Source organism: Hemitrygon akajei, chromosome 23 (assembly GCF_048418815.1).
Source record: "Hemitrygon akajei chromosome 23, sHemAka1.3, whole genome shotgun sequence".
In the NCBI taxonomy this organism is placed as follows: Eukaryota; Metazoa; Chordata; class Chondrichthyes; order Myliobatiformes; family Dasyatidae; genus Hemitrygon; species Hemitrygon akajei.
In genome coordinates, this window is record NC_133146.1 from 40,394,376 (window position 1) to 40,419,567 (window position 25,192).

At 38.6% G+C, this 25,192-nt stretch overlaps 2 protein-coding genes across 4 annotated transcripts in view; both read right to left on the bottom strand.

Moving 5' to 3' along the window:
- btaf1 (BTAF1 RNA polymerase II, B-TFIID transcription factor-associated) overlaps nucleotides 1-19,315 on the bottom strand; it is a 76,927-nt gene extending 57,612 nt beyond the window's left edge. For all 3 annotated transcript variants that reach the window (XM_073027494.1, XM_073027493.1, XM_073027495.1), the window contains exons 1-3: nucleotides 18,912-19,315; nucleotides 10,149-10,272; nucleotides 3,235-3,349 (exon numbers count right to left, since the gene is read on the bottom strand). In XM_073027494.1, coding sequence (XP_072883595.1) covers nucleotides 3,235-3,349; nucleotides 10,149-10,272; nucleotides 18,912-18,925 — 253 coding nt within the window. In that variant the 5' untranslated portion in view covers nucleotides 18,926-19,315. The remainder of the gene's footprint in view (nucleotides 1-3,234; nucleotides 3,350-10,148; nucleotides 10,273-18,911) is intronic.
- A 2,417-nt stretch (nucleotides 19,316-21,732) lies between these two features.
- LOC140715388 (uncharacterized) overlaps nucleotides 21,733-25,192 on the bottom strand; it is a 44,893-nt gene continuing 41,433 nt past the window's right edge. The window contains exons 11-12 of the mRNA XM_073027497.1: nucleotides 23,086-23,202; nucleotides 21,733-22,683 (exon numbers count right to left, since the gene is read on the bottom strand). Of these exons, the coding sequence (XP_072883598.1) occupies nucleotides 22,377-22,683; nucleotides 23,086-23,202 (424 nt within the window). The 3' untranslated portion in view covers nucleotides 21,733-22,376. The remainder of the gene's footprint in view (nucleotides 22,684-23,085; nucleotides 23,203-25,192) is intronic.

The window sequence follows — 25,192 nt, forward strand, 5'->3', positions numbered from 1 at the left end:
TTGCACAAAACATTTCTACATTTGCAGATTTTGACTTCTGACACATCTGGCAATTCTGTATTTGACAGGTTACTTTCTGATAATTAATTCTAGACTGAGCATAATTAGATGCAAATACAATAAACAAATAAACCCTACATTAGCTATGTGAACAATCAAGTTTGAATTTCACAAAAGGAGTTTTTTGTAAAGCAAACATTACATCTGATTTATTCTTTTTTTTGAGCTATGCACTTACTCTGTGGTAATCGTGTGCAAGTAGGATAGTCAATTTTTACATAAAATGGATAAAATCAACCAAACTATTTTGTTGAGAATGATGACAAGCCTCTTTCGTAGCTAGTACACCTCATATGCTTTGTGTCAAGAAACGAGTCCCTCGCTGCAAGGTACCAAGCTTCTGGCCTCCACTGCTTATGGGGCTGATCAAATTGAATGTCTCATTACTGGATCTTCTAGAACATTGACTGCAAAGCTTTAGCTCATCTGCGGATTTAAGCCGTGTCTGCTGCATGTTGCTTTTGTTGTTTAACATTGTTACATCATTGTCATAGTGGTTATCTAATACATCTGATCTTGTTTCCAATTCGCTCTTCTGCACGTTATGTACTAATGTTATTCTCCTCAAAGTTAAAAGTAAAAAAGTACATGTATGTCACCATATACTACCCCGAGATTAATTTTCTTTTAGGGCATTCACAGTAAATACAAACACAACAGTATCAATGAAAAACTGCACATCCCAAAGAAGGGCAAGCAACCAATGTGCAAAAAACAAATTATGCAAGTACAAAAAAAGAAAATAAAACAAAATAATCTTAATAAATAAGTATACTGAGAACACAAGTTCTAGAGTCCTTGAAAGTGAGTCCATAGATTGTGGAATCAGTTAAGTGTTGGAGTGAGTGAATTAGCATTATAGTTGAGTGGTAATATCTGATCCTGAACCGCATGGTGCGGGAACTACTCTCCTGCATCTCCTTGGCAGCAGCGAGAAGAGAGTATGGCCTGGATGGTAGGGATCTTTGATAATGGATGCTGCTTCACTGTGACAGCACTCCTTGCCCAATAGTGGTGAGGGCTTTACCTGTGATGGCTGGGCTGTATCCACCAATTTTTGTACATTTTCTGCTCAAGGGCATGGATGTTTCCATACCAGACTATGATGCAACCTGTCAGTATACTCCCCACCATGCATCTATAGAAGTTTGTCAAAGTTTGGGATGGCATGCTGAATTTTCACAAAATTCTAAGCAAGGTGTTGCTGTGGCTTCTTTCTAATGGTTTTCATTTCAGAGGATCTAACCCCAGGACAGAATCTCTGAAATGAAAACACCAAGGAGTTTAAAGCCAATGACCCTCTCTGCTTCTGATCCCCTGATGAGAACTGGCTCATGGACCTTTGGTTTCCTCCACCTGTAGTCAATAATGTTGGTGCGTGGCCTAGTGAATAAGGCATCGGTCTAGTGATCTGAAGGTCACTGATTCGAGCTTCAGCTAAGGCAGCATGTTGTGTCCTTGAGCAAGGCACTTAACAACATATTGCTCTGCGACAACACCGGTGCCAAGCTGCTTGGGTCCTAGTGCCCTTCCCTTGGACAACATCGGTGGCGTGGAGGGGGAAGGCTTGCAGCTTGGGCAACTGCCGGTCTCCCATACAACCCTGCCCAGGCCTGCGCCCTGGAAACCTTCCAAGGTGCAAATCCATGGTCTCATGGATTAACGGATGTCTATTAAAAGTCAATAATCAGCCCTTTGGTTTTGCTGATGTTGAGAGGTTGTTGTTGTGGCACCATTCAGCTAGATTTTCAATCACCCTCCTGCATGTTGATTTGTCACCACCTTAGATTCGGACAACAACAGTAGTGTCATTGGTATACCTAAATATGGCACTGGAGCTCACAATCATAAATATAAAGAGGAGGGTTGACAGCCATGACTTGACTATAACAGTAGAGTGAAGTTAGGCCAGGCCTTATGGTTAGTTTCTCATTGAATGCATTTCTGCCACCTACATCACTTCACAGATGCCAATTTTGATCTGCAGATATTCTGAGTCTATCCCATTTAGCCTAACGATAATGTCTCTCCAACAGCATGATGGATGATGGTGCCATTCACATGAAACCTTGACTAATTTCAAACAAGGAGTTTGGCAGACTGCTGAAGAGCCTAAGAAGGTTTCATTCCTTGCCACAGGGCTGATTTGATAGCAACATTGTTAAGGAATCACTTAGCTTAGTCAGTGGTCAATATTATCAGGCAACCTTGATGACGTAAAATGAAGTCTCTTTTAACATAGTATATTCTGTGCTCTTGCTACTTTTAGTCTTTATTCTGGTGTTACTTAACACAGAGGAGCATGACTGAGTCATTAACTGATGGATGACACTTGTTAGTACTCCTTACCCATGTTTGATCTGATGCTTTGAACTCTGTAGGTTTCTGGAATTAATACTGAGGACAGCTAGAGATGCTCTCATACCTATATATCAGTATACTGTCTTCTCCAGTGGATATGTCCTACTGCTGGGACAGGATGCAACTGGTCATTATAGAGGAGGAATCTAGTAGGTTGTCTGTAAGTTATGATTTTTGTGAGTAAGTCCATGTAAAGCTATTGCTTGACCAATCAATGGGATCTCTCTCACAAAATTGAGATTGGAATCCGACTGTGTGGAGAACTGGTCTGGAGCAACTCTGCCATCCTTAAATTTGTTGCATAGGTTCATAGAAGATGGCTTGCCCAATTTGTTGGAACACAAAGGCATTAAAAATGAAAAAGACTGATGAGGAATTGTAGTGCAAAGAAATATCCAGGCTTTAAAAAAATTCAATAAGAACATGGCATGGAATAAGTTATAACGATCTTGTGTTAACAAACTAGTATAATCTCAAAAGTGAATATGCAAGAATCAAGAAAGAAAGTAAAATAGTTGTTTAAACCACAGTGCCACAAAAACTGAATATGATTGCTTTCCATGCTGTTACTAGATCTGTACATCTATCACAAAGTAATTAGACGTAATGAAGAAATTTATAATTTGAAAGCCTATATGGCAATCACTCATTTAACACAAGAAGCATGAAACAGAATGTTTCAGAAAGTCTTCATGGACAGACACATTTCAGTAGATTATTTATAATTGCATCATTTTTGTATTGCATTTGTCTCGATTCAGTATTATTAACCTGGTTAGAAATGGTTATTGGAATTGTATACAAAGCCAATACCTTGTTTTAGCTTTGGAGTAGGGTTCCATTCATTTACATTCTTCACAATAGCTTCTACTGCTTGGCCAGCTGCAATGCGAGTGTCCCAATTAGGACTGCGTAAATATGTTAAAACCTAGTTTTTGTTAAGAAGGAAAAAAAAGTCCCATTTATACATATTTACAAAATAAAGCTGACATGAAGGCTAGTTTGATTTCATTACCATGATTAACAATGCAGTAATAAGAAACAAAGCATAACTGCATTTATATGTCATTGAGAAAGTCAAATTCTGTTCTACAATACAGTTTTTTTCTGATTAATTGGGCCATCAGTTAATAGGGGTAGCCACTTACTTGGGACAACTCTTAAAGAACAAACACAAATCAAGAAAATAGCTGGGATTCCCTTTGATTATTTGGGATAATATTCCACTTAATTAGTTAGGGCAGGTGATATTTGCCGAACATTTTCTAACTAGCATCAGTCACGTGTGTGTCACTACACTGTGCTTGGAGCAAACAATTTTTAAAAAAGCATCACTTGCATGTTTGTGTACAAAAAGCACTGATTTTTGTCACTGATAGTTGGCACATAATAAACAGTAAGACAATTCAGAACTTTTTTGCCCATTGCTGTTTCAAGCATTCAGGGATGGAGATGCCAGAAATGGTCAGGAGTGAAAAGGAAACGATTTCACTACTTCAATAAGTTAGAAACTATGAAAAAATACGAAGGTATCGACAATCATCTTGACTGTTAAAATTAAAATGAAGATTTGGAGGATGCAATCGTTGAAAGGCAGTTCACTATCTGCAAAGTGCCTGTGCTGATTTTATTCATTTACAATCAAAAGCACACATCAGCATATACTGATTGAATTCCTTCATCGATAACTATTATGAACTAATGTACAATTTTATTGTACTGTAGTAGTTTTGATAGTTTCCCAATTTATTCTGCGTTTCATTTAAATACATAATTTGTTACTCAGTTAAAAGGTAGTTTGCCTTTCTTAAACCTTTTTAACTATTTAAACTTTTTAAAGGATTTTTTTTAAAAAAAGACTATACCGCTAGTTAAAAAAAATCAGTCCTATCAGAATGAACTGACACTTTTGATATCCAAAAGCTGATGTCAAGAATCTATCAACTTCTGAATTAAATACACCTAATGACCTAGCCTCCACAGCCACCCGTGGCAAAAGAAATTCCTCCTCACTTCCATTCTAAATAGAAGTTTCTCTATGCTGAGGTTGTGCCCTCTGGTCCTTTACTTCCCTACTAAAGGAAACATCCTCTCCAGATCTATTCTATCGCAGCCTTTCACTATTTGATAGATTTCAATCACCCCCCCCCCATTTTTCTTAGCCACAAAGCCATTAATTGTCATCCAAATCACTGACATACAACATAAAAAACAGTCCCAACACTGACCCTGCAGAACACCACTACTCACTGGCAGCCAATCAGAAAAGGCTCCCTTTATTCCCACTCTTTGCCTCCTTGCCAATCAGCCAATGTTCTATCCATGCTAGTGTCTTTCCTTAATATCACAGGCTCTTAGCTTGTTAAGCAGCCTCATGTGTGGCCCCTTGTCAAAGCTTTCTGAAAATCCAAGTACACAACATCCACTAATTCTCCTTTGTCTGTCTTGCTTGTTATTTCTTCAAAGAATTTCGGATTTGTCAGGCAAGGTTTTCCCTCAAAACCATGCTGACTTTGGCCTATTTTATCATGTGCTTCCGTACCCTAAAACTTTGTCCTTAACAATCAACTCCAACATCTTTCAAACCACTGAGGTCAAGCTAACTGACCTATATTTCCTTTCTTCTGCCTCCCTCCCTTCTTCATGGGTAGAGAGATATTTGCAATTTTGTAGTCCTCCAGGATCTAGTGATTCTTGAAAGATTATTTCTAATGCCCCCACAACCTCCTCAGTTACCTCTTTCAGAACCCTGTGGTGCAAGTTCATCTGGTCCAGGTGACTTATCTACCTTCAGTGTTTTCAACTTCCCAAGCACCTTCTCCATAGTAATAGCAACTGCACTTACTTCGACACCATGACACTCTTAAACTTCCAAAATACTGTTAGTGTCTTCCACAGTGAGGACTGATGCAAAATACTTATTCAGTTAATCCACCATTTCATTGTCTGACATTACTACCTCTTCACCATCATTTTCCAACAATCCATTATCTACTCTCACCTCTCTTTTACACTTTACATATCTGACAAAAGTTTTTGTATCCCCTATGATATTATTGGGTAGCTTCTTTCAGTTAGTCCTGACGAAGGGTCTCAGCCCAAAATGTCGACTGTACTTCTTCCTATAGATGCTGCTTGGCCTGCTGCTGCGTTCCACCAGCATTTTGTGTGTTGCTAATATTAATCTTTTCTCTCCTTACAGCTTTTTTTTTTAAGTTGCCTTCTGCTGGTTGTTAAAAACTTTCCGTTCCTCCAACTTTCCACTAAATTTTGCTCTTTTATCTGCTTTCTCTTTTATTTTTATGTTGGCTTCCCTTGTCAGCCATGGTTGTGTCATCCTCCCATTAGAATACTACTCTTTCTTTGTGACATATCTATCCTGCACCTTCTGAATTGCTCACAGAATCTCCAGCCACTACTGCCTTGCCTTCATTCCTGCTAGTGTCCCTTTTCAATCAACTTCAGCCAGTCCATCTTTCATGCCTCTGTAGTTCTCATTACTCCACTTTAATACTGATACACTTGACTGTGGCTTCTCCCTATCAAATTGCAAGGTGAATTCAATCACATTATGATCAGTGTCTCCCAAGGGTTCCTTTACCTTCAGCTCCCTAATCATATCTGGTTCTTAGCACAACACCAATCCAGAATAGTTGACCCCTAGTAGGCTCAACAACAAGCTGCTCTTAAAACCCATCTTGTAGACATTCCATGAATTCAATCTGAAGGTCAAAGAATTTCAAAAAAAGAGAAAAAAAATAAGATGAAATTTGCCTTACTTACAATTGACAGTCTGTGGTTTAAGAATCTATTTGCTAGACCCCCAGAGGTTTCCAAAATGGACTACTTATCTTCAGCACTTGGTCACAGGTTGACAAAGAAACTTCCACCAAACTTAGAAATATACACTATTCAGAAGTTAAAGCCAAAAAAGACTAACCTAGTTTTTGTTTTCAAGAAATTGAACACAATAGTTGTGAATATATGATAGAGTAAATTTGAGAGGCCATCTAAATTTCTTCTGGATTTCTAATTAAAAATCAATTTTCCTTTAAAATAAATTTTAATTCACTGCAGTTATATTTATGTATTTTAATCCTTCTTCAGACCTCATCAACTGAGCTCTCCAAAACAATCCTTTCTGAATGAAGCAACATCTTTATTGTAATTTGCAGCAACGATGGGAAGGTCCTTTCACATCTTCCCTCTAAAGCTATTACAATTGCACATAAAATATGAAACAGTCGAACAGACGGTATCATATGCACAAACGCTTGATATCAAATGAGAAATTAAACAAAGACCCTGCCTGGTTTCCCAAGTAAATGTAATAATTCCTTTAGAAAATTTTGAAGGGAGATAATTTGACTTTCTAATTCTTCATATAATCACAGTCAGAGACTCTGGTTATTTATGGTACCTTTTTATTTCATAGCACTTCAATAAATACTTCATGAGCTGCAAAATACTTAGCATCTGTCAGATCATTAAGAAGTTAAATTCAAATACTTCCTTCTCCACATCTATCTTCCCCCCTTTTCCTCCCTACAAGCTAGAGTTGCTTTTCTGAAGCCTCTCATCCTCCTCTTTCTTTTTTGTTTTTGCAACCATTTTGTTTGTTTTTTATTATCTCCCAAAGCTGTGTGGGAAGGTTTGTGTGCTTAGCTTTAGGAAGTGCATTCCAGGCCTTTGGAGATTTGATCAAATCTATGTCCCTAGTAATTTGCTGAATACACTGATATTTTATAGATTTCAGCATCATGATTTATCTACAGAAACAAAGCAATACATCAAAAATACCTTTATCAAAACAACCCTCTTAACTATGAGATTTAAACAGGAGGGACACTCAAAAAAGTCTAAAATAATTCACAAGAAATTAAATCATTCCAAATCATAATGACGAAGAAGCACATTTAACTCACTGTGCTTATGCTGCTTCTTTATACAGAAGTTCTATCAGTTCCATTGTCTACTCATATTTCACAACCAATTTTTTTCCAGGTACACAGCAATTTCATTTGGAAGCATGACTGATTCCCTTCTCATCACCCATAAAGCAAGAGACTTTCTGTTGGGGATTTGGAATGTGTGTGAATCAGTCAAGCATTTGTTTAAGCAAACTTGACAAAGAATACACCACTTTGCCTGAACTAGGAAATTAGAATACAGTGATTAGATTCCAGTTAATCAGGGCAGTTGCTTATTTGGGCCAACTTTTGAAAGAACAAAAACTATTTGAGAAAATAGCTGGAATTTCCTTTCTTTATTTGGGATACTATGGTGCTTAATTTGGACAGGAGACTGTTTCTTAACAGTTTCTAACTAGCGTCAGTCACGTGTACTTGAGTGGCCGTCAACACTCCACCGTGCTCAATTAGTGTCACTTTTGTGTTTCTGTTCAAAAAAACCTGTGAGTTTTTGATAATTGGTGAGAAATAACCAGCAAGTCAATTTAGAACTGTTTTACTAATGCAGCTTCAAGCATTTAGGCTTAGAGATGCCAGAAACTACCGGGAATGAAAATGAAAACTTCAACAATTTAGGAACTACAAAGAATATCAACAATAACCTTGGAAGTTACAATGAACATGAAAATTTGAAGGATGCAATCAGCGAAAGCATTGTATGAAAGCAGTCTATTATCTATACTGGGTGTCTGTGTTGATTTTGTTCATATACAGTCGACCAAAAGAACACTGCAGCATAGACTGAATGAATTCCTCCATTGACAACTATTAGGAACTAATATACAGCTTTATAGTTCTGTTGTAATATTGGTAGCATTCCAATTTGTTCTGTATTTGATTTAAATACATAATTTGTTACTCAGTTAAAGAGTAGTTTGTTTTAAATATATACATGTTTTTGATTATTTCCACGAAACTGGCTAATTGAGACAGCCGCTTAATTGGGCCAAAATGTACTGGTCCTAATGTGTTCCAATGAACTGGAATCCACTGTAGTTCCTTTACTTTGATTTTTAAATGATTTGACAATGAATTAAGAAAATGTCAAAGAAGAGAAGCAGCAAAGGAAAAATCAATGTTTGTTTGTAAAACTGAAGTCTCTGTCCCAGCAAGATCAACTGCAAAATGAACACATTGCATGCAAAGTGCTTAAGGGGAAACAGGGCCATTTGCAACAGCTTTCTAATATCTACATTTATTTGCAAGAGTAGACTCTATAAAATGCTATCTGATGCATGAATTCCACAAAATCCTGGTAAAACCTGCAACTGATATACAACATCATTTTCTCAAATAACAAAAAAAAAACAACTCAAAACCTTTTTCCTCTCGTCTGATATTAAAACATGACCTATGGTCTCATTCAGATAAATGAATACTCTTTTTATATGGTATTAGGACATCTACTTTCACTGCAAGATACTGAATGCAACTGGCAGCAAATCAAGTTTGAAATATGTGATTTGGAGAGCCTTCGACAGGTGGACGTAAAGAGGGCGTTCCCTTTTGCAGGAGAGTCAGAACAAGAGGTTAAGGTTTAAAAGACATTGCCTATTTAGGATAAAGAAAGCAATTTTATTTTCTCTTAAAGCACTCTAAGTCATTAGAACTTTCTTTTTGAAGGGTGGCTGAAGCAGAGTCTTTGAATATCTTTAGATGTATTGACAGTATGCAAGGACATGAAAGGTTACAAAGGTAGGCTGGATTACAGAATTTAGATTAGTTTGTTGAGCCATTTTATTAAATGGGGGAAGAAGTTTAAGAGGTTGAGTGCCCCACATCTGCTATTAAGTAGAAATTAACTATGTTCAATAATGTTACAAAATATCCAACTACAGTCTAAGGCACATCTAACACCCTTCACAGATTCACTGCCATGGAGTCAGAGACTTACAGTACAGAAAGAGGCCTTTCAGTATATCATAAGCATCAAGGGACCCAACAACATCCATGGACCAAACAATCCTCTGCCTCACACTACCAACTCCATAACAACCATTCCTTTCAGATTTCCTAAAATCATTTGCCCAGAATCTGTAGACAATGAAGTGACTGCAATTCCCACTGTCATTGTAAAATGTTCTCCACGAAGGTCTTGCTTTTCTGATAATCAATGTCATCAGTTCAACAGGATTCCTGGCACCCAACAATATAGTAATTGAATGCAGAAGCCAATCACACAAAAAAATCCTCAGAATGGAAGCATCTCCTCATTAAAATTTATATAAATAAAGCTTGAAGCATACAGGATTGAAGAAAGAAATACAAATAAACCAAAAAATTAACACTTTTTTTCTTAAAACTGTAAGGTTGGATTATGGTATTTAAAGCTTAATAATGATTAGAAATTCATGTAGAACTCAAGCATGCGCAATAAGTACACAAATTTCAGAGGGACTAGAGAAAAACTCATCTATTCACATCAGCTCAAATGATTTCAGATTGACTTCAGGTACACAAACTGGATCACTGATTTACTTCTGTATAAAGTGAGACATATGCAAATATCACAGGTTGCTGAGTACTGAAACTGTCAAAATCACCACAAAATCGGGGTAATAGAAAAATCTGTGACATTTACCTTTACATATAATTATCAATGAAATCCAAATGTTATTAATTTATTGTTATTTTTAAAGAAGTATGCTTCTTACTCTCTGCAGGTCAACCAAATACTGTACATTTTAAAAAGTTGCAACTCCTAAATCAGATGTGTACACACATTTTAGTCAAGTTAGTTTTATTCTATCTACTTACTCTGGATAACAGGTTATGCAGTTCATGAGGATGGAGTTTAACAACTTCACCCAATTGTTGAGCTGCTGCTTTTCTAGTTACTGGTGTAGTGCCAGTATCAAGTAAAATAAAGAGACGATCAAGCCTATTGAAAAGAAAAAGTAATGACTTTTAGTACTTTGATGCAATATTATTGTACATGAAAATTATTTACTGCAAAACATTTGAACTTATGCTAATGCTGAACATTTAAATAGTAATAGCATTGTACAAATTCTAGTGGAAGTTTCAAAAGACCAGTTTTATTGGAGTTGATTTAATTAGTTATTTTCCTTGTCTTTACGACAAATAGGCCTTCTAGACCCAAACATCTGGAGTCTAGTCACTTAGCATAAATTTCTATAAAAGAAATGGCAAAGAACACAATTAGACACTTATATTAATTGCAGCTATTTATGAGGGTGCTAGTTATACCTTTCAACTTAAACTTGTAATTAGATATTGCTGAAGTAATTCCCGTGTGTGGTTTACCTGGCAGCAATGGGGACTTTAAGCCCTTAGGTCAAAATGTTGACTTTTCAATTGAACACATTCCAAGAACAATTTTTCCCCCCAACATGATACACATTAGCTAGTCCATTTAATAATTTAATAAATACATTTTGTTAGTTGAGTTTATATACAAGCACCAACTCCCACAGATGTGCTAAACTGTAGGCAGCATCGTGACTTTATAGACAAGCAACTCTATTTACCAGGTACAGTGGAATCTGGTTAATTTAGGACACATCAGGACCAGTACATTTTGGCCTAATTACACCACTGTCCCAATTAGTTGAAGTTTCACAGAAATAGTTAAGGTATAGGTTAAAAAAAATACTACCCGAGTAACAAAATATGTAACAAAGTACAGGCCCAGAGCCATGAAATGCTCCTCATACATTAACCCTTTCGTTCCCCCAATCATTCTCATGAACCTCCTTGAGACCTTTTCCAATACGAGTACATCTTTTGCTGACAGCCAACAATGGCACACTTCAGGGATGTGTGTTTAGCCCACTACTCTACTCTCTCTACACCTGTGACTGTATAGCTAGGCATAGATCAAATGCCATCTATAAATTTGCTGATGATACAACCATTGTTGGAAGAATATCAGATGGACACGAGAGGACACGCAGGAGCAAGATATACCAGTTAGTTAGTGGTGTTGCACTAACAACCTTACACTCAATGTCAGTAAGACCAAATAACTGATTGTGGACTTCAGAAAGGGTAGGACAAGGGAACACAAACCACTGCTCAGAGAGATCAAAAGAGGAGTAAGCAACTTCAAGTTCCTGGGTGTTAATATCTCTGAGAACCTAACTTATCGATGCAGCTATAAAGGCAAGACAGAGGCCAAATTTCATTAGGAGTTTGAGGAGATTTATGTTTTGTCACCTGACACACTCAAAAACCTCTATAGATGCAATGTGGAGAGCATTCTGACTGGCTGCATTACCATCTGGTATGGGGGGAGGGTGCGTGGGCTGCCGCACAGGATCGAAGTAAGCTGCAGAGTTGTAAAATTAGTCAGCTCCATTATGGATACTAGCCTCTATAGTATTCAAGACATCTTCAAAAAGCTGTGTCTCAGCAGCCTTCATCACTAAGGACTCCCACCACCCAGGACACATGCCTGCTTCTCATTGTTACAATCAGAAAGAAGGTACAGAAGCCAGAGGACCACACTCAGGAATTCAGTTTCTTCCCCTCTGCCATCCGATTTCTAAATGGACATTGAACCCATAAACACTACCTTACTACTTTTTAATTTCTGTTTTTGCACTACCTATTGAACTATATACACATACACACACTCACTCATTCTCTTCGGCTGTCCATCGATTTTCAATGATGACTGGGGCCTGGGCAAGGTTGTATGGAAGACCTGCAGTTGTCCATTCTGTAAGTCTCCCTTCTTCACACCACCGATGTTGTCCAAGGGAAGGGCATTAGGACCCATACAACTTGGTACCAGTGTTGTCGCAGAGCAATGTGTGGTTAAGTGCGCGCGTGCGCGCACACGCACACAGAGTAATTCAGTTTTTTCTCTATAATCATCATGTGATGTACTGCTGCCACAAAGTTAACAAATTTCATGAAATATGCTGGTGATATTAGACCTGATTCCAATCCTGAAAAGGGCCCAAAACCACTCACAATACTCCAAGAGCTGTCTGACCAATGCCTTACAAGCTTCAGGATCACATCCTTGCTCTTATATTCTAATTCTCTCAAAATGAATGCTAACATTGCATTGGCTTTCCTTACCACTGACTCAACCTACAAGTCAACCTTCAAGGAATCCTGAACAAGGACTCCCAAGTCCCTTTACACCTCTAATTATTAAATTGTCTCCCTGTTTAGAAAAGTCTACACCTATATTCCTTCGACCAAAGTCCATGACCATATACATCCCTACACTATAATCAATCTGCCACTTCTTTGCCAATTCTCCCAATCTGTCCAAGTTCTTCTGCAGATTCCCTTTTTCCTCAACACCATATGCCCCTCCACTTTGTACCATCTACAAACTTAGCTACAAAGCCATCAATTCTGTTATTTCTGATATCCAAATTGTTGATATACAATGTGAAAATAAGTGGTTCCAATACCAACCTCTGCGGAATTCCACTAGTCATTGGCAGCCAACCAGAATAGCACCCCCTCCTTAATTCTGACTCTTCGCCTCCTGTCAGCCAATTTTCTATCCATGCTAGTATCTTTCCTGTAATACCATGAGCTCTGACCTTGTTAAGAAGCCTCAGGTATGGCAGCTTGTCAAAGGCCTTCTGATAATACAAGTAAACAACATCCAACAGCCAGGACGAAAGAGATGTCTTCCTTTTTTAAACAAAGGGGCTTCCCTTCTTCTACCATCAACTCTGCTCTCAAACGCATCGCTCCCATTCCCCGCACATCTGCCCTCACCCCATCCGCCCACCACCCCACTCAGGTGTCCTCACCTATCACCCCACCAGCCTCCGGATCCAATGTATAATTCTCTGTAACTTCCGCCACCTCCAATGGGATCCCACTACCAAGCACATCTTTCCCTCCCCCCCTTTCTGCTTTCCGCAGGGGGATCGCTCCCTACGTGACTCCCTTGTCCATTTATCCCCCCCATCCCTTCTCACCGATCTCCCTCCTGGCACTTATCCTTGCAAGTGGAACAAGTGCTACATCTGCCTTTACACTTCCTCCCTCACCACCATTCAGGGCCCCAGACAGTCCTTCCAGGTGAAGTGACACTTCACCTGTGAGTCGGCTGGTGTGGTATACTGCGTCCGGTGCTCCCGGTGTGGCCTTTTATATATTGGTAAGACCCGACGCAGACTGGGAGACCGTTTCGCTGAACACCTACGCTGTCTGCCAGAGAAAGCAGGATCTCCCAGTGGCCACACATTTTAATTCCATGTCCCATTCCCATTCTGATATGTCTATCCATGGCCTCCTCTACTGTCAAGATGAAGCCACACTCAGGTTGGGGGAACAACACCTTATATACTGGCTGGGTAGCCTCCAACCTGATGGCATGAACATTGACTTATCTAACTTCCATTAATGCCCTTTCCCTTCTTACCCCATCCCTGATATATTTAGCTTTTTTTCCTCTCTCTCTGCCCATCACTCTGCCTGTTCTCCATCTCCCTCTGGTGCTCCCCTCTCCCTTTCTTTCTCCCGAGGCCTCCCGTCCCATGATCCTTTTCCCTTCTATAGCTCAGTATCCCTTTTGCCAATCACCTGCCTGGCTCTCAGCCAACTCTTATGCCAACTAGTTCTAATTTCTGGGTCTAGATTTCTGTCTCAGTCAAGGCAACAATTGTTCACTATCAACTTGAATAAAGTTATGAAAGAGTCAAAAGTGCCATCTATTGTAAAGTGTTTTACTATTAGGAATCTCCTTTATTAGAAAGGTGATAAGAAAGGTAAGGAATTTCAAACAAGAGAAAATCTGCAGATGGTGGAAGTTTACAGTCACAGATTTAACTATACCCAATGCCTGGGACTGGGGTAATGCTCCTCCCATCTAACTCTGAGCAAGCATCACTTGCAGCAAAGCAGAGCTTTTACTTAAAGTACAAGATGGCTTTATATTCCATGATGTCATCCCACCTTATCTTACACCTACAGTGACCCATAGGCCAGTGGCCCAAAGCATTTAGTTCTCTTATTTTTCAGTATCCTGCAATTTATTTTCTATCACACATGACCATCAATCTCCCCTTGATTCTCTAGCTTACACAAAAGGATAATTTACAGTTAGCAATTAATCTACCAGCATGTCACTGTCCTGACATTGTAGAGTGTAGAAACAGGCTCTTCAGTCCAATACACCACAATGACCAAAATACAATCCAAATAATCCCATTTGCCTGCATTTAGCTTGGATCCCTTTAGACCAGGGGTTCCCAACTTTTTTTATGCTACGGATCCCTGCCATTAACTGAGGTGCCTGTGGACCCTAGATTGGGAACCTCTGCAGCTTTCCTACCCACATACATGTCCAAATGTCTTTTGAATGTTCTAAGTACACCCAACTCTCCCACTTCCTTTAGCAGCTTGTTCTGTATACTCAGTGCTCACTGTAGAAAACTTGCCTCTCAGGTCCCCTTAAAAATCTCCCCCACCCTCTCAACTTCAACCTATGCCCCTAATTTTAGAATCTTGTACCTCAGGGGAAAATATTGTGACCATCCACCCTTTCTGATTTAGGGGACTGTGCCTTATGCCTTCTTCCCCACTTTCAGGAAGTACATATTTGCACCCTTTGAATCATAAACAAGAAAAAATCTGCCGATGCTGGAAATCCAAGCAACACACACAAAATGCTGGAAGAACTCAGCATGCCAGGCAGCATCTATAGAAAAAAGCACAGTCCATGTTCCAGGCCAGGACTCTTCAGCAAGTCCTGCCCAAAATGTCGACTGTACATTTTTCCCATAGATGCTGCCTGGCCTGCTGAGTTCCTTCAGCATTTTGTGTGTGTTGCTTGGATTTCCAGCATCCACAGATTTTCTCTTGTTTATGATTCTAACGGTGCAAAGATATACCAGCTAGTTGAGAGGCATCACTAACAACCTTGCACTCAATGTCAGTAGGACCAAACAGCTGACTGTGGACTTTAGGAAGGTTAAGACAAGGGAACACAAACCAATCCTCAGAGGGATCAGAAGTGGAGAGAGTGAGCAATTTCAAGTTCCTGGGTATCAAGATCTCTGTGGATCTAACCTGGTCACAACATATCAATGCAGCTATAAGACAGCAACACAACAGCTATATTTCATTAAGAGTTTGAAGAGATTTGGTTTTCTCAACTAAAACACTTCTATAGATGTACCGTGGAGAGCACTCTCCCTATTAGGTTTGAGATTCTCCCTATTAGGGGCGTGGGCTATGACACAGGACCAAAAGAAGCTAAAGAAAGTTGTAAAATTAGTCAGCTCCATTTTGGGTACAAGCCTCCGCAGCAGAAAGTTGCTGTCCATTATTAAGTACCCCCGTTAACAGGGCATGCCCGCTTCTCATTGTTACCATCAAGGAGGTACTGAAGCCTGAAGGCACACACTCAATGATTCAGGAACAGCTTCTTCCCCTCTGCCATACTATTCCTAAATGGACATCAAACTCGTGAGCACAACTTCATTGAAAAAAATATTATTTCTGTTTCTGTACTATTTTTAATCAAATATATATATTTACTGTAAATGATTTATTTTTTCTTTCTATATTATCATGTATTGCATTATAGTGCTGCCAAGTTAACAAATTTCACAACACAGCCAGTGATAATAAACTTGATTCTGAATTCTGATTCTAAATGCTTTGCTAAAATCCACATGAACAATAACTTTGCCAACATTCTCGTTAATCCTCTTGATTATCTCTTCAAAAAATTCAAATTCACAAGACATGATTTCCCATACATAAAGCCATGTTATCCCCAACAGTCTTTTCCTTTCCAAATGCTGCTATATCCTGCCTCTCAGAATCTTCTCCAGCAACTTTCCCACCACTGGGTCCAATGTTACATCATTTGTAACCCTCCTATCTTGCACCTGTGGATAAGGAACATACAATAAGTTTGCTAGGCCCCCAGCAATTTCTTCTTTTGCTTCCCACAATGCTCTATGATACCCTTGGTCAGGCCTGGGGATTTATCAACCTCTTGTACCACATCATTAATATCCCTTTCATTACGTCAATACTGTTTTAGGACATTACTGTTTTCTTCCATGAACTCCCAATCTTCCATGATCTTCTCCACAGTAAATATAAATGGGAGGTATTGAGTTAAGACTTTGTTATCTCCCTTGATTCCATACTGAGAACCAAACTGATCTTAAGGAAAAACAATTTTTCTCCCTGGTTCCCCTTTACTTTTTATATACTTGTAGAATCTTTTAGGATTTTCCTTTATCTTCTCTATCAAGGACATCTCATGTCACCTTTTGCCCTCCCTAAATGTATTTTTTCTCAAAGGGTTCACTTGATCCAACCTCCCTATAACTGATATATGCTTTCTCCTTTTTCCCTGACCAGAGCTTCAGTATTATTGGGACTTGGAAGGTAACCAAAAACCTGAGGACACCCATCCCATTCCAGAGTGTACCAATTCTGCAAACCGTATCTGAAGTTGGGATTGAACACTGGACCAAGCTGTAAACAAGCTGCAGAAAAGATGAACAGACTGATGAATAGCTTGTCTACATTTTCCTGATCAAGCCTGGAGTGGAGTTTAAACTCAAATGAGCAAATAACATAGGCAAACATTTCAGTTCTGACATGTCATGTGATTCACTAAAGCCAGTGAGTGCCCTGTTTACCTGATCAAAAGGCCGGAAGAAGATCCCACAGAACTGTAAAACTCACTCAACAAACATTACCAAAGCAGATTGGGAAAACTACCAAATTGTAATTTGTAGAATTATCTAGTGGCTGCCAGACTCAATTTAAAAATGCTGATGACTGTATAAAACTCCTTCATCTGTGTGTTACCATACAGATGCTTAAGAATTCATGTAATTATGTGACTTCCCTGGGCCCAATATTAACTTCCCTGGGCCCAATATTATAAAGACTGAAATGCTTTTCCAATGACTTTTGGCAGCAGATTGCAACTTCAGTCACAATATGGTTTTTAAAAAAAAAAAATTTAAGGGGAATAGGTATCCACCAAAGACTAAAGATTTTCAACTATCTTTTGTGAAATTTAGAACTCTACCGGTAAATGCCACTGATAAAACTGGAGAAGTACAGAACAGACTGCTGATTTTGAGTTATTTGTACTTCTCAAATTTAAAAATCAAACAAAACAAGAACTTTATACTAAATAGCTTAAAAATGTCTGATACAAAATGTCTCTATCTACCACCCCAACACTCCCATACTTTTCTCTAAGCCACTCACTGCAGAAGTTAAAACAAAAATTATGAAAATCTATTCTGAAAGTTGCAAGAATTTAAAACCAATCACAACAATGAATACATCACTGGGGTTGGTCATGAAAAGGCAAGTAATTTCTTGCCAAGGATAGTACCAAATTTCTAGAAATATAAGTGACAGAAATATTGTATAGATCAGGAAGCATTTTCTGAAATAAAAACAGTTAAGGGCTCAATTCTATGACCATTGGTTAGAAGTGTTTTTTTAAATCATTATGGTGTAAGGAGTACAAGGAAGTGAATAAACAAGGATGCACGTTTGGGATTACTATAATTTTTAATTCTCATATTGTTTGCACTCTAACGCTTAAATGCAATTTACAGTTCAGAAGTGAGGAAATGCAAATACAGTACTATATCCAATAAGTTAATATATATATGACTTTTTAAAGCAATGAGCAGAGGGCACACATGGCTGTGGTTGAAATAAAGTTATTGATAGACAGTAAAGAATTTTAAATGACTCAACACATCCAACCAAGAGGGAGTTGCAAGACAACCAAAATGCGCAAAATTCAGACATCAATCGCATGGTCATATCACACCTCGAAAGCTGATGATGAAAGATTAGCTTCTCTGGACGAAACTGATCTACTGATTGCCTTCAGCATTGTCTTTTTTTTAAATCACTCTGAGGGCTATGGCTGATTCTACTCACGAATCACAGAAGTAATAAGGTTATTCGCTGGTTCCGAGTTACGTGGAAATTACAGGAAATTACGTTTTAGAGGCATTCTTAGGGTTTGGATTAAGATAAACCAAATTTATTCCAGTACTATTCACAGCATAATTCTATTCCAATTTAGAAAATAATTTACATGTTACAAAATCCTTTATTAAGGGACCACAATATTAGATTACGAATATTAACTTTCGGAATGCACTGTAAACTGTATGTGAATAATAGAAGGCGACTGGTGATTCAGTACGTGTCAATACGAACTAGATTAATCTATTGTGCCTATCTGACGATCAAGAATTTCTACGTAACATCAGTAATTTAAAACCCACTCCTGGGCGTTTATCCTGTAAATAATTGTAGCTTTGACTTCGCTGGCCCAACCATCACTTGCCATTATTTCTCCGATAGGCCTCAATGCCCAACATTATTAGTATTTACAACCACACTAAGATGGCAAACAAGTTTCACAGACATTTGCTAGCTCGAGCTCAGTTTACTGCGAGATTTATAATTTACTATCGACAGGCGGACCTCGTTGGCTTGGATCGAATCAGAGGCCTTTCCTTCCATACTCTTTTCGTTTAATGTCAATGGAGGGGCTAAAACACTAACCTCGAAACCGCCATTAAGGATCTGTAGCACACAATAAGTCGCCGTCCCGCTTTTGCCCAATACTCGCGGCTTTACTGCAGCATTTGCAGCTCACAGGCGGCCCATGCAGGGCTCGTCTCAGCAGCAACACCGGAGGCCGCGCCGCAAGAAACCTCAGAGCCGGCAGAAGGGCTTTAATTCATCTCCTCCACGCAGAAGATCAAAACACTTAAACCCCACACAGCATCGATTGCCCAGTGATCGCTGATTTATGGCTCGATAACATGCAACAGCCGGTTAGCCCTCTGGACAAGGTCGAGAAACGTATCGCATAAAAATGTGAAGAAAAACGATTTTTTTGCGAACGGGGAAGCCGCTCTCTGCGCGTGGATTTATATGAGGAGCCATCTTGCATTTATTGTCATCTCCATGTATCCCCCCATTTGATTGGCTGTAGTGGCTTCAGACGGCCAATCGCAATCGAGGTCTTTGAGAAAACAGGCTATCCGTGCGGGTGGAGAAGCGCTTCCTGCAGCGGGAGTCAGTGGAGTTCCTGGCAGAGGAGGAACACTTACTGTTTAGGCCTTAGCCACGCCGCCTTGGGGAAAATGGGACAACTTTGTTAGACAATGTACTTGAGAAATTGTCTTCCAAATGATGGAACGTACCGCCAAAAAATAATATTTCAACCACTGATAAAATTAGCTGGAGTAGCGACTGTGTGCAATTTCAGTAGAAATATTTAGACTTGGATCTGGATTTTCAAATCGAATTATTCTTCATCGCGGCTTCACTTATAGACCATATTTAGTTATGACTATCACTGTAAAGGCTCACTGGAGAGGCACAGAAAAATAAAATTTGTATCCGGATGTAAACTTCCGTTATCAAGTACGATCAAATGCCGGTGTCATTTTCTATGGCCCAGTTTAAGCATTTATATTTATTCACATAATGACGGTGGCGGCATTACAATCAATCCAGAGGTAACCTTGTGAAGTTCACATTTCAAATTTTCCTAATCAGTCCCATAATGACGGTAATATGAAATTTACAAATTGGTATCAAAAGGGCAGCTTAACAAAATGCTGAAAATGCTTGCAGACTGAGTGATATTCGTGGAGAGAAACAGTTGATATTTTAGGTCAATAACACTTTCCCGCCCTAATACACGATTTAAGAGTAAACAATAGGAAAGAACAAAGTAATATTTTGGTCTCTAATCTCATTCAATTTGAGGAGTATACATAACATGCACGATGCACAATTTTGCATTTTACAAACTCAGATACATTCTTTCATATGCATACTGCAAGTTTCATTTATTTCGTCAAACTTTCCCTTTTGCTTGTTGAACACCAACCATTTAGAACTGTAGCAATTTGTAATCAAGGGGATACCTAGAAAATTACAATTAGAAACTGCAGCCGAATTTAAAGATTTTTCAGTAGTTAGGAAAAAACTATCAAAAAAGACATTTATCAACCACCCAAAGTGACACTCCCAGGAGGAAGGTTGTGTATGGGACTAGCAACCTCATCCAGTAAAAACCCAGTGCTATGCAACACAGACAAAAACTCCAAAGACATACCTGGGAGAGGCAAGATTTTCATCTAGAAGTCACAACATGGATTACACCTGGGGTCAACTTGAAAGACTGGCCCATGCAGAGGATTCTTGCAAGCTACTGTTGGCAGTTTATGACCCAATAGGGGTGATGGACTTAAGTAATAGAACATAGAATAGTACAGCACATTACAGGCCCTTCGGCCCACAATGTTGTGCTGACCCTCAAACCCTGCCTCCCATATAACCCCCTCCACTTTAAATTCCTCCATATACCTGTCCAGTAGTCTCTTAAACTTCACTGGTGTATCTGCCTCCACCACTGACTCAGACAGTGCATTCCACACACCAACCACTCACTGAGTGAAAAACCTTCCTCTAATATCCCCCTTGAACTTCCCTCCTCTTACCTTAAAGCCATGTCCTCTTGTACTGAGCAGTGGTGCCCTGGGGAAGAGGTGCTGGCTGTCCACTCTGTCTATTCCTCTTAATATCTTGTACACCTCTATCATGTCTCCTCTCATCCTCCTTCTCTCCAAAGAGTAAAGCCCTAGCTCCCTTAATCTCTGATCATAATGCATACTCTCTAAACCAGGTAGCATCCTGGTAAATCTCCTCTGTACCCTTTCCAATGCTTCTACATCCTTCCTATAGTGAGGTGACCAGAACTGGACACAGTACTCCAAGTGTGGCCTAACTAGAGTTTTATAGAGCTGCATCATTACATCGCGTCTCTTAACCTCTATCCCTCGACTTATGAAAGCTAACACCCCATAAGCTTTCTTAATTTTGAAATTATTCATGATTTTCTAAAACAAATCAGTTTTACAGGACCTTTGTACTCAAAGTATTTAGTTTCCATTCTCCAAACTTATTCAAGTTTCAAAACTTAATTTTTTTCTAAATACATTTGGTTTCTTGAATGCTACATTTAGATTTTTCAATTTTCAACCAGTTTCTGTATCTCTGATAATTTTGCAATGCAATAGGAACATCTGGAATCAAAAGCAAACCATTAACAAAAACAAATCCCTGGAAACACTAGTCATGGAGATACAGAAAAACAAGTTAATGTTTCAGATCAATATAATATCTCTTTACGGAAGCATTATCTTCCTTTCCATATGCCAGCTAATGCATCACCCACTCCAACTGAAATGTGTTGCTTCTTTATCAGCAGTTAAATATTAATCTAATATGATGTGCTGCTAGGTAATTGCAAAAAGCTTCTATAAAATTGGCTTCTGATAGAGCAAAAATCAAACATCTCAACACATTTTAAAACACAAAACATTTATTTTTATTACTATTTGACTGAACATGGTTCTGTGAACTCAGCAGGTAGAACCTGGGCCATCTGACCGAATTTTACAACTTAGTCAGCAAGTTCCAAATCACAGAAGTTAGCTTATTTGGAGAAAGAAACGACCAAGATTTAAAAAACAAATTATTTCCTGATGTAATTTGCATTTCTCAACATGTGCAGAACATTTAAAAAAAAGGACATTTCTGATGGTAAATTATAGGAGGCAACCTGTGCAATTCACTTTTAGGTTACATTTAAGGTCTCTAACTTTATTTTAAAAAAGTTATCTACAGTCTGTTGTGCTCAGAAATTTATCTTTAAAAAAACTTTTGAACCAAGACAATAAGCATATTTTCATACTAATTTATACAGAAAGAAATGACCAACTATTTCCGTTTGCATCATATTACATCCTGCTAAAGATAGCAGCTTTCTTTAAGTATATGGTGCCAACTCAACAGAAATAAATAAAGTCTGGAGTGGGAAAGGGGTGAGGTTTGTGGTCCCTCAGTATTAAAATTTTGGAAAAAGCAAACTTCTAATGAAAAATACAAGTGCTTGCTTACCACCCCAAAAATAAAAACAAATGAATATACATTAAATATAGTGGTTAGTTAGTTCCACTCATAGTCACGGAAGTTATCAAAATTATCATAGAATCCACCAGCTAATTTACTCAAACTAGGACCACGTTCTGGTGGCTGACCATGATTATAATCACGTGTAAATATTGCATTTGGGGCAGTGCTCTGTGGTTCTAATTCTCTTCTGCCTGATATGGAATAAGGTTTTCTTTCAAAATCCTCCCTGTAGCGATCCTGAGGCGCTGGCAGTCTTGTAGAATACGGAGCATATCTACTATGCAGACGTGAATTTTCTTCCAGATTACGCATCCCTCGATGCTCGTTGAAATGGTTAAACCTAGGTTTAAAAAGAACACACATCTGTCAAATTTGCTAGTGGGAATACACCTTTATCATGTTTCTTTAAATAAATGAACCATTTTAAGCCTCCAAAACTGAAGTTCTTTCATTTAATGTATGGGTCTATTTTCTTCCAATTCCTTGTTGAGCTTCACTGGTCCCAAGCAAACTGATGCCAAAAATTGTACATGTGTATGTTTATACAATTTGTACAGATATACACAGCTCTTCACTAATACATCTGTCAATAATAGACAGGTAAGTTCAGAAAAAGTTTTAGACATTCACTCAACACATACTAGGAGAATGGGAATTCAGAATTGAAGACCTGATCTGATGAAAATTCATTTATTTTATAATTTTGAGTATTCATCATTAACCAATGGAAATAGATATTTACCTTGAACGCCCAATGTATTCCTCTGGACCGTAGTCATCAAAACGGGAAAGCTGTCTGTGTTCACCATAAAGAAGTGACGGTGGCGGTGGAGGAAGTGGAGGTGGAAGCGGTCGCGGTCTAAACAAAAAGATGAGTGCAGGGTTTTGTAAACCATTACAATGGCCACAATTTCTTCTATAGGAATATATTTAAATAATCCAGTCTCATTTCCTTGCCTACACTTAATACTCAGGGAAGCAATACTGAATAATTGACCTAGGACAAAGATCACACACTCCTAAAGTAAACTGACAGATGATTAATAAAAGAAAATTTTTACTTTAAAAGATAGCAAATGTTAGAGCAGCACTTTGGAAAATGGAGATCCTTTCTCACTAGCTTGGTACAATCCTTCAAGGACTGTTGTGCTAATATGTGAATCAAAATAAAATTTGTAGTGTTGTATAATATATTTAAGAAAGATTTCAAGGAAGTGCTGCATAATGATATAGCAAAGATGTCATGTGGAGTTTGGTACCTTCACACAAGGCTAAAAAAAGTGGAGATTACATCCTCATTAGCCTTATAAGCAGCTGAGTATGGAAGGTACAAGTTCCTTCAGGATGAACTTTACTATTCATGTTCATAAATGAATTGGATGAAGCACTCACAAATCTGCAGGTAACATTTTAAAAAGGAATTACTACTACAAATCAGCTATTTTGATTGTCATTGCAGCTGTTTGTCTGGAGCTTGCCATGACATTTAGGTCTACTGTCCCACTAATGTTGTGAGTACTGACTTTAGACTTGTTCCCATCTGTTCATTGTTAGGCCACGTGTCTAAATGCTTCTTAGCCTGAATACCAAACTATGATTTGTTTACCTTCCAAGCAGGACTTGCTTGTTGCCAAAGAGCTACTCTTCATAAACCCAGCAGACAATGAGAGAAATTCAAGCCACAAATGTGAGGTAGCTTGACAAAAAAAAAATTAAACCAGGATTATTTGGCATGCAAAATTTGCATGAATTCTTAAAAATTGGTAGAAGTTGCATTCTGCTCCATTATCTTGTGCAGGAAGCTTATTGTCAGAATATAAAAGGAGGGTAAAAGACATGATAACAGAAAGGAACAAGATAGATGGTAATTCCACATTGATTGATGGTATAAGACGAGAAATACAGGAGAAATGTGAACACAAGAAAGACTGTAAATGCTCGAAATCTGGAACAACACAAAATGCTGGAGGAACTCAGCGGTTCAGGCAACATCTATGCAAGGAAATGGACAGTTGATGTTTCATTTTTAGACATGGAAAAAAAAGGGAGATAGGCAGTATAAAAAGGTGCGGAGAGGATGTGGAGTAGGAGCTGGCAAGTGATAAGTGAATCCAGGTGAAAAAGAAGATGACAGGCAGATGGGGGATTGATACAAGAAGCTGGGATGTGATAAATGGAAGTAACAAAGGGCTGAAGATAGAATCTGATAGGAGAGGACAGTGGACCATGGAATAGAGGGAAGGAGGTGAGGAAAGGAACCAGAAGAAAGATCGAGCAAGTGGGGGGAAGAAATAGAAGTGGTGAAAAGAGTGGGGATCAGGAAAAATTATGGAACAGAGGGGAGCAGTCACCAGGTTAGAGAAATTGGAGACTACAACGCAAAATGAGGTATGGTTCTTCTAATCTGCATCTAACCTCAATTTAGCAGTAGGAAAGATTGTGGATAGACATGTTGGTGTTGGAATGGTAAGTGGAATTAAAATGGCTAGCCACCAGATCCTGGCTATTATGGCAGACAGAGTAAAGTTGCTTGGCAAAATGATCTCCCAATCTGTAACAAGTCTCATTACAGGAGGCTGCACTGGGAGCAATAAATGACACTGATTCATTTATTCATGTTGGAGATACTTGATCTTTGGAGAAAGTTATGGCCTGGCTTGGATCAGTGACCTGAACTGATGCCACATTGCACTCTAAAAATGCAATTCTTTTGTAGAACTCTTTGATAACAAAACAACTGTTATTTTTATGGCACTTTGAATATTATAAGGCATTTTGCTGAAGTCCATTCAGCCAAATGTGACACCCGGCTACAGATTTCCAGCAAATAACCAAAACCTCGGTCCAAA